This window comes from Melanotaenia boesemani, chromosome 17 (genome assembly GCF_017639745.1).
Source record: "Melanotaenia boesemani isolate fMelBoe1 chromosome 17, fMelBoe1.pri, whole genome shotgun sequence".
Lineage (NCBI taxonomy): Eukaryota > Metazoa > Chordata > Actinopteri > Atheriniformes > Melanotaeniidae > Melanotaenia > Melanotaenia boesemani.
Window position 1 is genome coordinate 30,290,369 of NC_055698.1, and position 14,003 is coordinate 30,304,371.

General features: G+C 39.0%; 1 protein-coding gene and 1 long non-coding RNA gene across 4 annotated transcripts in view; one reads left to right on the forward strand and one right to left on the reverse strand.

The window, feature by feature from the left end:
• Positions 1 to 14,003, forward strand: part of cica (capicua transcriptional repressor a) — a 49,648-nt gene that overhangs the window by 11,884 nt on the left and 23,761 nt on the right. For all 3 annotated transcript variants that reach the window (XM_042012639.1, XM_042012641.1, XM_042012640.1), the window contains exons 4-5: positions 11,022 to 11,153; positions 13,127 to 13,280. In XM_042012639.1, coding sequence (XP_041868573.1) covers positions 11,022 to 11,153; positions 13,127 to 13,280 — 286 coding nt within the window. The remainder of the gene's footprint in view (positions 1 to 11,021; positions 11,154 to 13,126; positions 13,281 to 14,003) is intronic.
• Positions 8,217 to 13,177, reverse strand: LOC121657233. The gene is made up of 3 exons (XR_006013536.1): positions 13,086 to 13,177; positions 12,807 to 13,002; positions 8,217 to 8,294 (listed from the first exon to the last, which is right to left on the reverse strand). It is a non-coding gene; the product is annotated as an uncharacterized LOC121657233 (long non-coding RNA).

Consider the following 14,003-nt stretch of genomic DNA (forward strand, 5'->3'; position numbering starts at 1 on the left):
GAGTTGCTGAGGCAACCACGCAAACCTGCTGCTCCTTTCTGTGTGTAATTTGTGAGTCAGTGTGTGTAGTGTCAGAAAGTGTGCGAGCGTTCGGGTGGGGAGGTGTCACCCCGTTTTTTATGTGCATACATGTGAGTGTGTGTTTGCTGGAGATAACTGTATCACTGAAACTTAAAAAGCTGCGAGTATTGACACGTCTAGACAAGCACGAGCACAGAGAGCAACAAGGACACTTACGCCTCCTCCACACACTCGCACAAAAACACAAACACACACTCATGTGGGTGTTCCAGACAGTCAACAACCTCAGTCGGGGCATTAAGGGCAGCTCCAGTGTGATGTGAATGTGTTTCATTGCTCTCAGCAGAATAAGGAGTAATGGTATTGCTGGCGTGTTGTCATGGATACACACTTTCCTCTGGCAGAATTAGTGCAGTAAAGCGTTCAGGCTTGAGCTGATTATTGGTGTGTGCTTTTTCTTCCCCCCTCTGCGTGTCACGTCCCTCGCACTGCTTGCTGACGGCCACCTGCCTCCGTAGCATAACGTTTCCTCCGCCATGCATTTTTAAAAACAGCTAAAGCCGGAGAAGCAAACACAAGCAGAAGGCAGCGCGGGCCTCGCGGCTGAGATCGCTCCTAAATATAACCCAGCTCGAGCACAGCTGCATTAGCATCACAAGTTTCATTACTGCTCTCTTTAAGTGCATCTGCAGCCCTCTGTGACGAAGAGGAGGAGATGAGCTCAGATTAAGTGTCAGGAATGAGTTGTCATTAGTAAGGTGGATTTTTACAGCCGTGTTGGGTTGTTTTCTGTTTTTAAAGCAGATTATAAAAAGTGTATTCTTTTATCAGTGATGCCTTTTACTAATTATTACTTTCAGTTCTTCAAAGAAACCAACAAAAGGCAGATTGAAAACCGATATCTTTGATAAATTAGCTGTATTGTTGTTCTCTGGCAGCCTCCTGCTGTTCTTCACCTCTTGCGACCAAACTGACTCCATGCTCCAGTCCCACCTCATCCTCCCCCACCAGTGAGGCCACATTGATATGTGCTGGGTCCAGGCTGCAACTAAGTGGGTACTCATGGCTCTCCCCAAGATAAGATGGGGTATGATATGCGAGTAGTTTCCTTTATCCCTGTTTTAATGGGTAACAGAAAAAGGCTGGTAAATCTTCAGAGAAACTAAATTCACCCAATATATTCTGTAAATTATGTGTTCATTCCTCATTAGCCTCAGCCTGCTCTTCCCTCCAAAGGCAGCAGATATGTTATAAAAACTTTACTTCATTTGAGTGTGTGGCTCTCCAGATGCATTCCCCCTCTCCTGTGCTGCTCTTTAACATATACAGGTCACCTAAATACTGTGCAACTTTTTTTGATGACCTTGCTGAGCTGCTGTCAATAATGTGTGTTGACTTTGACTGTGTAGTTATTGTTGGTGATTTCAACATTCATGCTGATAACCTGGAGGAGAGAGTGGCCACAGAATTGTGTTGTGTTCTTGATAACTTTGGCCTAACTCAGCATGTGGACCAGAGGACCCTGTCTGGACATTAGTCATCTCTAAAGGTCTGAATATTTCCAAGGTTGTGGAGATGGATGTTGCCCTGTCTGATCATTCCTTTCCTTTCTTTGAGATGCTGTTAATGGCCAAGCAAGTTTTATATATAAAAAAAAAAAAGATATTGGTGAAAATACCATGGAAAGGTTTATTTCCTCATTTACTGACCGTCAGCTGACGAGCTTGTGGATCATTTCAGTGGCAAAATTACAGCATACTTGTGTCATTGCTCCCACAAGGTAGAAGTGATCACTGCCAAAAAGAGAGCTCCATGGAAAAATGCCACACTGGTAAGAGCTGAAAAACCAGAATGTGGAAAAGCTGAACGCAGGTGGTGGAAAACAAAGCTGTGGGTTTACTGTGAGATAAAGACTGAGGATTTAGAATCTGGAGCTGAGAAATGCACACCATCTTTCTTTTCTGACATTATTGCTAAGAGCAGCAATAATACTCAAGCCTTGTTCGTTACTGTTGATAGGCTAACTAATCCTCCTGGGTTGGTAACCCCAGAACTTCTGTCCAACCGGGCCTGGAATGAATTTGCTTCTTTCTTTACTGACTAAATTCAGAAAATCAGCCAGTCAGTCAGTGCTTCCATGCCAGGGGCAGGACATATGTCCCTGTGTCCACTCAGAGACACGAACACTATGAGACATTTTTTTTCCAATGAGTTCTACAAACCTGGATGAAATGATTTGCCATTTGAAAACCACCACTTGCTGTCTCGACGGTCTGCCAACAGGGTTTTTCAGAATGTTTCAGGATGCATGGCCTCACATATTTTCCAGATTGTAAACACGTCTCTGCTTTCAGGTGTCTTCCCTCAGACCCTAAAAACAGCCGTCCTCAAGCCACTACTGAAAAAGAAAACTTGAGAAGCTATAGATCGATATCAAACCTCCCCTTTCTTAGTAAGATTATAGAAGAAACTGTCTTTAAACAGCTACACAACTTCCTGACCCTAAATAACTGTTCTGATTTCTAATAGTCAGGTTTCAACCACACCACAGCACTGAAACTGCTCAAGTTAAGGTCTTTAATGTCATCCACTCGAGCACATTTCAGTCCTGGTACTGCTGGATCGACCAGAACATCCCACTAGACAGGCTGAAAAACTGGGTAGGACTTTCAGGCACTGGAATTAATTGGCTTGAGTTCTATTTAAATACAGGGACTACTTTGTGTCTATAGGTAACTATAAATCTGAGCTAACCGTAATAACCTGTGGCGTTCCCCAAAGCTCCATCTTGGGGCCACTGCTGTTCATCTACATCTACATACTGCCACACGCTGAAATGATAAAAAAAAACAATACAATATGGGATCATAATTATGCTGATACACACGATTCTGGATAACCATGTCACCAAGAGACTTTAGTCCAATCCAAACACCAATGAACTACAATCAAATTAAAGACTGGATGTGCCAGAACTTCCTTCAGTTAAATGAAGACAAAACTGAAATAAAAAGTTTTTAGAGCCAAGGAAGAAAGATTAAAAGTCAACACTCTGCTTCAAACAGCAAAGTTAACAAAGCAATGAATCTGGGAGTAGTCATGGGCTCAGACCTGCACTGTAGCTGTTATATCAAGACAGTTCTGAAGTCAGCCTGTTATCACATAAAGAACATATAGAGGATTAAAGGACTGATGACTCAGCAGGATTTAGAAAAACTGTTTTTAATGTGCTTTTTAATGCTTCCTCTGCATCCCGCTGTCATGCTTTTAATGTTTTATGTAAAGCACTTTAAATGGTCTTGTTCATGAAATGTGTATACAAATAAACTTGCCTTACCTTCAGAATGGCAGCAAGTACTTAATCTAAAGTAGAAGTTTGGAAGTAATTAATCCATCTTTACCCAAAATTTCCCTCTGTTTTACATTTTTAACCCATTAAAAGCCTTAAAAAAACTTTTTTTCTGTGACTATGATCAAATTTTATTAAAGATTTGTGGAATGGTTTGCTTGTCTAATACCAAAAATTTGTGTTTATTATATTATTACTGTTTCAAGTTTTGGCCATTTCCCCATTATTAAATGTTATCTCAACCATTTGTTAAACAAATATAGATTCTCATTATTATTGTCCGAAGGAACATATTTTTTTTCTTAGTGCAAATGTTAAAAGGATTAAAACAGCTGATTGTGTTTAGAAAATTATGCTTAAACAGAAAAAGCTACAACTGTTTTGTCTTTTTATGTCATTCTTACTGTCATTCATGACAATAAGTGTATTGGTTTTTAAACACATTCACTCCCATTAAAAACCAGTCTTTTTGCATTGCCAGTTGTAGGGAAATTATTACCAGTAACTGCCACCATCTCCCAAAGAAAAGTCTGGGATGGCTTCACATTGTCTTCTGCAGACTTTGTTGGACTACGGTTCTAATGATTTTAGACGATTAAGCCAATTTATTATTTCTGATTGGGTCATCAATGTTAGCCCCTGCAGCAGGACTGAGAATTAGGGCTACAACAATTCATCAATCCACGTTGATATATCAGTTCAATGATAAATGAGCCAACAATAATGAAAATATCAAACATGGATACAGTAATTATGTGGAATGGTTTCCATTCACTCTGTTCTGATAATTTGATGGATATCCAAATTTGTGGTTTGTAACTATGATAAAGTCAGACAGGTTGTTATTACCAGGTTATTAAAATATTTGGTTTGAGACTCTAAGTAGGAGTGAGGTTTATGCTGCTTTAATGGCTACAAATAGAAATGTTTTCTTTCAGTTTTATATTACATGTTGTGAACATTTTAAATCTCAACATACAGAATGTGGTTTAGCCCATTTTTATTAAAGATTAATTTTCAGTTTTATATTTAAATGTCTGACTGAGCTCAGGAGGGAAATGAGATTTGGATATTTTAGTTAACCTCCCTCCCATTCTATCATGAGGGCTGTGTACTCAGATTGTTTTCAGACCCACTGAATATCCTTCATACTGAGTTTGGGTTCTTACCTCCTGGTAGAAGGTACCAACATGATGGGGTCGAACTGATGAACAATTTACTCCAAGAAATGTGTTTTGACATTGATCTAAGTTATATCTTCCGTGCACTTTACCCTTGCATCCCTTTTTCAGTTGCTTTTATATTACTTTACTTTATATTATTATATTGGGTCTGGAGAACCTGGGTTCAAGTCTCCGGGCGGGCAACTAAATTAATAAAGTCGAATAAAAAAAATAAAAAAAATCCATCAAAAATGTCAGATAATTTAAAATAAAAAGTCTTTTGTTGCCACATGAATTGTGTAATATGTTTTTTTTATTTTTTATTTTCATTTTTTTAATCCAAAAATGGCTATTATGCAATATATCTATAAAATCTGCTGTGTGGTTGGACAGTTGAATGTAGATTACAGATTACTTCATGTGTTATGTAATTATTGCTGTTCATATGACAGCTATTGTAACAGCACTTTGAGTCCAAGAAAAAAAAGGACAATAAAATGGATTAAATCATATCATATTGTATCAAATAGTTTTTTATCATATGTGTCAACCTGAACCTTTATAGGGCTCCAAGCAGAATATGATATTGTATCGTATCGTATCGTATCGATAGCTTGCTCCTGAATCAAATAAAAAAATCGTATTGTGGCAGATTTGTGGTATCTGTAAACATAGAATTATTATATATTTTATTGTAAAACTTATGATTTACACCTCTAGGCCTACTGAGATTCTATTGAGTTGCTGATTTCAGAGCCTCATGGTGAGACTTCTCTGTAAAGAAAGAGTAACTTGTGTTGAGTCTTTCAGCGCTGGCTGCTGCATCACCACAGCCGAGTGTTGTGTTTCCGTTCATGCTGATGGTAGTCAGAGCCGTCACATGACATGGGTAGAAAAAGAGCCAAACAGACACTTAACAATTCCAGATGTTTCGCAGTTGTTGGCATGTTTGTTGAACACTACAACGCACATCTTGAGAGTAACAGGAAGTTATTTAATAGGGTGTGATTCTAAAAACGTTTCAGAAATATTTGTATTTTTTCAGTTTTCATTTTTATTGAAAAAGAGAACTGAAATCAGCAGCTAGGACTACCAAACAATCCAAATCAGTCGAAGCACTACAGTCTGTGGATCCCTTCAGTAAATATTGCACTTTGTCACAGTTACCTGACGCTATCTCTATCAAGTTTGTTTGTTTATGTTATGTAAAAATACTTTTATACATTTATCAAATCTATAAACTCTGTTGTAAAAATCCCTATCAGCTGTGCTGCTCTGTTGATATGTCCTTGAACAGTCAACAATGCCTTTAAGTTTACGAGCTGTTGCTTTGTAGTTGAATTTGACCTCTGACTTACCCATACTCACATAAGTAGGGACAACATGATGCATGAAGTGATTTTTTCTATTTTTTCCATCCAGTATTTTTTTCTCCTTGCCCTGCTAAAACTTCACTTCCTCAGCTGAAGTTCCTCATGCAAACTGCAATATAAAAGTGCCAGTGGGTAGTAAGGGGAGCAAAGGTCCCGCTGCAGCAATAATCAGCGTGTGACATCAGAATCAGCATTTAATCGAGTTCACGAGAAGTGGGTAACCAGCAGCAAACACCTTGTAGCCATTTGCATTTCCCTTGTGGTGTAGCTGAGCAGAATCTGGATCTCCATTTTAAATGAGCCACAGCTGGCAAAGGGTTCACCAGGCTATATATAGAAGAATTTAATACTTTATTAGCAAATTATTAATGGAAATGGACATTTCAGTGCTGAACCAGCTATTTTATTTCCACCAGTACAGACTTGTTGTGGAGAACTCCAGTCAGAGAACCGATGGGGGTGAAACTGTTTATAACTTCATTTACTAAAGCTGAGATCTTGTCATGTGAATAAACAGCACACTCAGCAACAGACTGGACTGATTCCCAAAGCATTCTTGTTATGAGATTGAGTATGACCTTGTTTAGTCTTACAACTTGTTATCCTGTGAAAATGTTGTCATATCAACAACAAAGAAAAGTGACAGCACTTTGCAGATATTAAATGTGTATGTCACTTTCTAGCTAAATTTTAAGTTAGCATTAGGTATTAGCTAAATCAAGTTGTCTCATTTAAAAGTTTATAAAGCTACAAAAGGAAAAAATAGATGGCTGTTGGTGGTAATCCTCAGCTCTCCAACACTTGCTCTGCACAAAATCAATCCATTAAGCATCTTCTCCAGATAGAAGTGTGCATGCTTTTAGCTAGATCACATGTTTTCTTTCTAGGTCTGTATCATAAATTTGTTCAGCAAACAAAGGATGAAGCTTGGGTTCTATCTTAATAAATCCCGCTTCTCCCTCAAAGCTTGCAAGCACCTTGTCTCGGGTGCCACAACCAAATGTCTGCAACCTCCAAATACTGTATCATAATGCTTTAAGATTTATAACTGGTTGCAGTCACTCATCATTGGGACTTGTCCACCAAAGCCATGTAGCCCTCTTAGAGTTTCCATAGATACACCCACTGGTTGTTGCTGATATACAGTATAAGATTCTTTATGGATTGCTTCCAACCTGTCTGTCTTGTCTTCTGCAAACCACCAATCACAATTATGCCTTAAGCATTTGAAATGTTTATTGTTTAAATGTTCCCAGAGTCTAGACAGAGCTGGGAAAACAAGTTTTAGTTTTGCTGCACTGCTTGGAACACCTTACAAACTAAGCTGAGGAAGTTGGAGCTCATTTAGTTTTAGGCTTTGCCCTCTTTTACAGATAGTGAAAATCTTTTGACCAGCACCTGTATTTTTATTTGACTACTAGCACCATAATAAACCATGTAACTACTGAAATTAAGCTGTTGTGCTTTAAAACCTGTTAAACTGCATGAAATTGCTAAATTATTGGTTGCAGTTGTATTTTCTTTTTCATGGTGTTTGCTGCTGCATATTTAGGTCACCCTTGAAAAAGACATCTTGATCTCAGTGAGATTTTAATCAGGTTAATTAAAGGTTGAATGAAATAAGAAAGAAAATCTTCTGTTGCTCTTTCATAAAATGAATCAGGGTGAGTGAATTTTTCATCTACTCACACAATGGCGACCAACACATTTACCGGTCTTTTTCTTGTAGTAGTTATAATTGAATGTATGTTGTCGCTACCAAACTTCTGCTCCCCTCTTCAGCCCAGTAGTTCACAATAATGCGCAAATTAGCTGCTGGTTTGCCGACTCAAACCAACTTCAATACGAGAAAAGGAGATGAACACCAACGAAGAAGACAACAGCAATGTGCGTGTGAGCGGGGACAAACGACCACTGTGATTGGCTAATGTGTGGAAAGAGGCGGGTCTTGGAGGAATTCATTATTCCGGAGTATCAGTGCCTGAAGCTGTTTATTACCAGGAACGACATGGACCAGTCATACCATGCCCTATTGGGGATGATGTTGACAAAGTTGCCGTTCTGCTTCGACTACAAAGTGAAAATCAAATCAAATCTGATTTGATTTGGTTTGACAAGTTCTATGTCTACTTGTTTTGTATTAGTGCGGCCAGTAAGATGCTTTTTTTTGTTGTTTTTTTTAATGTTATGTCAAATGCTGCACAAAACATGTGAATTGTAAACATTGTAATTTCTGAATTTATTGTTGTAGCAATCTCACTACGTCAGGGGTAACCCGGCACAGCAACCACCACAACTCAGTACGTTTAACACACTTTATTCATGCACCAACACAGGCATCTGTCTCTCCTCGCTCCTCGTCCTTCTGTCCGAGGCCCCAGCACACAACTGCAGATAAAGAGTTTTAGGATTAGACATGCATTGCAGCTGTGTCAATCTGCATTACCTGCTGCTCCCGGTTCCCCCGCCTCCCTGTCCTTCCCACAGCTGAGCCAGAACCACGCCTACCGCCACAATTGTTCAAGTATTTATCACTAATACAGTAAAAATGAGAGGACATGTGAATATCTGCTATGCAAGGCGATTTCAGTGTGCATCCCCTAAATTTTCTGCTTGTTCTCCTAAAAATTTAAGTTAGGGGCTGCTGTGCTCCTTGTAAAAAAAGTTAGTCTGGAGCCCTGGGAATCTACTTCTTATTGATCTTATTACTCCTCTGTAGCAGATTCATCTAGTGAAAATACATTTCCCTGATGGAGGAAGAACATCTAGCTAGTCACAGTTAGATGGCTTGATTGGGTCCAAGCCTAATGCATTGCTGTTTAGACCTATTTATAACTTTAGCAAGCTAATTCTAGCTAGATTAAATCAAGAATTAGCTGCATCATGGATTCCACATTCCAGACCTGCCCCAAGTATCCTGAACAGAAAATCCTTGGAAATCTGTCCAACTTAAAACATGTTTTATTCAGGTCCCTGAAGGTTGTTATATTTCACTCCAAAATTTAAATAAAATAGGAATGAATTACCTGGGATAGGCTTAGGGCATTTAATCATGGATGGATGGATGGATTGTAGGTAGGTGGGTAGGTAGGTAGGTCCCTTCTGTGTTGTGCCTGAACATGCTCATTGAGCGATCGCTCATGAACGTGCTCATATTCAGGGTAAACATGAACTGAATGTACTGTAGTTCTGCCTGATGAACGTTAATGTGAGCGCGCTCATTCTGCCGTTTGTGAACGCCGTTCTGACTGTTGAACTTTGTTCAAGAGAGTGCCAGATTTCCATGGAGCCTTCCTGCCAAAATCCCAACTAACACACATCGTAAACAGGCTTTAATATATAGGTGAAAAACACCAAATATGGCAACACCAGCCACCACAGAGCCACGCCGCGCTGCTTCACCAAACTGTGAAACATAGAGGCAAAATCCAGTGAAGGCAGCAGCACCACCTCTGCCTCAATGATCACTACAGCATCTTCGTATGATCACTTAAAAGAATTTTTTGAAAAGGTCAGTGATGGTCCAGGGGGGAGAAATCTTGCCTTTGTGTTTAAAGTTTGCCCACCGGGTGTCAAGAAGCTCCAGATATCAACAACGTCAACAGCAAACCTGAAACAGCGTATTGAACCCGGCTAACCTTCCATGGTACATGAACTAAATATCACTAAAAACACTCTGAAGAGTTGGCAACAGCGTCCTAAAGCAGATCCTCTACCAGCCAAAACTACATAACAGCGTCCAGTAGCAGCAGCTCCATTGTCTTCACCTCCAGCCGCAGCTGGAAAAACTTTTGCAGTATATTGTCGGAGACCTGCTGCCTCTGAGGAAAGAGGAACCCTCAGTTTTCAGAAACGTGACAAATCCAAGACATATGGTCTTACATATCATTTTTTGAACAAACAAGTCAGAAAAAAACAAAAAATGGAAAAGTGCCTTAATAAAAAGATAAATAATGTTTAAATGTTTTGCACTTTGAGGTCCTTTTAGTCTCATGTTAGCGAGATGGCCAAAGATTATTTATGTTTCATCACATTAGTGGTCATCTGTTAGTAACCAGTAGTTGTGCAATGGAATTTTTCCACACGGCTTCATCATCATAAATCAACAAGTAGTGTGACTGATCCTGATGGGAATGCCACCAGCTTTTGGAAAATGATAAGTGATTGAAAGATCTTTAAAGTCAGGATTCATCCACCATGATTACACAGAACTTATGTGAAAATATAGTAAAAAGTAAAGTATGGATCTTAACCATTTAATACCGAAACATTGACTGAGGTTACTATGACTTAAAAATGTTTACTCTGGACAGGTTTCCAGTCTTTCTCAGGACCAACACAGACAAACAACCACTCACATCTCAATTTAGAGAGAACGCATAACCTAGCATGTATGTATTTGGACTTTGGGAGGAAGCAGGACTACCTGGGGAGAACATGCAAACCCCACACAGAAAGTACCGGGTCAAACCCCTCCCCCCCAGCCTAGACTCAAACCAGTGACCTTCTTGCTGAGAGGCAACTGTGCTAACCACCACACCAAAATGAGTGCTTACTTAAACTGTTAAAATCTGAAAACATTTTTATGTAAAAATGTGATTAAAAAGAAAACTTTAGTTTATGGATATTTTTTAGGAAACATATATAAATATGTTGGCAAAGCAGTGGTAGCAGAGATTTGTAGCAAAATCACTTATATGCCACAGAGTTGTGTAATCCATATGATCCTCCCTGGCTTGAAACAGTTCCCACTTCAGGAACAGTTCAGTTCGGGATCTAAAGCTCAGCAGCAGTCTAGACAGGCAGTAGTCTGGAGTCTGGAATCTCTGTGGATAAAACAACAGGTTCCCTCATCACATCACACACCACATGACCCCACTACCCTCATTACCCTAAGGGCTGGTCGGTATGTGTGTGTGCTGCACGACGGGGCAGAATAGGTGTCTGAATACACAGCTCCATTCACGGTCTTCAGACTCAGGGACTTTCTGGGAAAGTGTAGTTAGTGGCGCTAGCTGCCAGCGACCTTCCTCCTGTGTACAGTCCACTGACACCGAGGCAGATGAACGTGATGACATTTCACTTTTTCTCTCTGATTCTCCTCTCTTCCCACAGTTTGGACCAACGTGGAGCCTCGGTCTGTGCCAGTGTTCCCTTGGCATTCGCTCGTTCCTTTCCTGGAGCCCAGCCAACCAGGAGCAGCCGCCCTGCCTGCTGATGGCCAACAGCTTGTCAATCAGGGCAAAGGTAGTGACATGACCTCATACCTTTTTTCAGGACATGACACAGGGTTGCAGAGGGCTGATCAATTTCCAAATCTATCCATTTTATAAAGGCATTTCTCATAATAACAGAAAACAGCATGTGGTGCTGTGTTCCTAAATAACGAGCAGCCAAGTCTGTGTTTCCCAAAATTGCAGATCAGTACAGTTGGTGTTCACACTTTTATTATTCCAGTGATGTTGTTGATAACACAGTTTACTGACTCCAGAGCCAAAAGATTAATTTTAGTGTCTGTCTGCAGTCATTTAAAAGCTTGAATTTTCATTTTTTAACTGAAATTTAAAGGATTTTTTCTACAGTAATAATTATAGTGCCTTTAACATCTGCAAGCTTTCCTTGGTTGGAAAATCATTACAAAAAATGAGTAATTATGCTTTATTTTACAGTTTTAACAAATATGATTCAAGCCTAAATGGTAATGGGATCTTTTATGGGCTCATGCTCCAAATCTACCAAGTTCCATAAAATTCAGTTCGATCATTTTTTTGCTCATTTTGTTAACAAATATCAAAAAGGAGAAAATGCAATGATCACTTTACCATGTTGCCTTTGAAAATTTGCAAAAAAAAATTATAGAATAATATAAAGACGCTTTGCTTGAAAATCACTAAGGAGTTCTTATCAAAACAATTTATTATTCATTTTCTGTCTTTTCAGCTATATTTTAATCAACCCAGTGTACTTCCTGCTTAATTCTGGGGGAAAGAGAATATACCTACTTTTACCCTGTTAATGCATTAATTATTATTAATACAATTATTTTCACAGACTATGTGTTACTTGTACAGACATATGCTTTTGATGTGCTTTATTTATGAACTGGGAATCTGTACCACCTCTACTGTGTGCAGTGCTTGTTTATATTATTTTATTTAACTTATCTTATTATTATTTATTGCATTCTATTTATACTTTTCTTGCACCTTATTGCCTCTATTTTACTTTATACCTGTATATATTATATCTTGTGCTTATCCTACTTTACTGTTGGTGTTGTATTGCTGCTGGTACCCAAATTTCCCTGAGGACTCTCCAAAGGGATTAATAAAGTATTTCTATTCTATTCTATTCTATTTTTATTCTCATTTGAATTTTAACTTAGTTTATTTTTATTCTATAAAAATGTTTATAAAATAATATGTTGTCATATTTCTATAAGTATTCCATAGAAGTAGAACGGTATGCTGTTTATCACTTAGGTAATTACAATATATGAATATATATATTAAATATTTATAATATATTTATTCATTTAATCTTCAGTGAGTGGCAGTGTATTCAATGACTCACTAATATCCAACGAAGTGGCTTATTTGCAAATCCACAACCATGAACATACTAGAAAACAGCTTTTGAATAGGTGTCCACCGTAGTGGGCTGTATGATATTGCAAGCTGTAATTTATGAATGAGTGTTTGGGCATTCGGTCAAATGTAAGGCCACAGCATGGACAGCGGACATGTCATGCTTGCTTTAGGGGCCGTACATACTACAGTATCTACAATTCTGCTGATGTAATTTATTCTGCCACTATCTTAAAATCAACCAAACAATGACCTCTTCTATTGTCGCCATGTTGATCGTTTTGTGTATTCCCTACAAATTTGGCACACTTACCAGTTCAAGGATTCCCAGGAGCAACCTTTAATTTCACAGTGCAACAGTCTGTGGCCCAATCTTGTTTCCTATCCACTCCATTTTGCACCAGTAGTATGCCCCCTTTTTGTTCCAGGATGAAGTAGTATTGATCATCTAGCCCTTCAGCTGTGGGGTCAGGGCTCTTTTGGAAGAGTAGGTGAATATTTTTTAGCTCCTTGAAGAAAAAGGAAAGTTTGCTTCAGCAAAATGGAGCTAAAAGTCCAGATGGGGGTTCGGTATTAGCCTGTAGGAGCTCACTTTCAACTTTAAACCATAACAGATGCGCTTTTCTTTTTCAGAGCCTCGTTGTGGTGTGGCCCTGCTCAGCGACGGACGGACGGGCCCTCCAGACCAGGAGAGGGCGTCGCCATCATGCCCTCCCCCGACCAATGACAATCCTCCTACAGACAGGGGCGGGGCAGACAGCGAGACAGAGAGCGATACAGATGACCCGTAAGTACACAGTGGACTTGTAAAATGTGCAGCAGTGTCTATCGATGGCATGAAAAGCACAAAATTTAAGTCCAGGTGTAAAGTAGCTAAAAACAATGAGTCCGGTTCCAATAAAGTAGGTCTTGTTTACATGAGGATGCAGTGATTTATAACTGACATTTACATTTGGGTCAGTGTAACTGATAAAGCTTATTAGTTATTTAAGTTGTTTCCAGTTAATTTTAACTCCTTAACTTTTAGGGATGTTTATCAGGTTATAAATGAACAGTATGGAACCATTACTGACATCTAATGTTAACCAGGGAATGACAACAACCACTGTGGCCTATGATGGCCACCGGGTATTTAGCAAACTGCATCACTTTCAATGGCTAAATTAAGGAGAAAACAATCAACTGTGACGTCAATTCAAAAACCTTTGTTGTTCTTCTTTGATTTCTATTTGGAAAAAAGCCACGCTAGTTTTTCCTTTCTGCCTCACCTACCCAGACGATGCTACATGTCATGTTTTCTTCTTTGACAAGGTTCATTCTCATGCTGTTTGCTGCTCTTGCATTTTATAATTACTATGATTTTCCATTTCTCAAATATTTACCCTCAAACTTCTACAAAACACCCACAACCACTGATTCCTCATCTTTTATCTTCTTTGATGTTGTCTAAACAGTACTTCTCTTCTATGCGCCTTTTAGTACTAGTTACGCTTAAATGAAGGTGCAAATT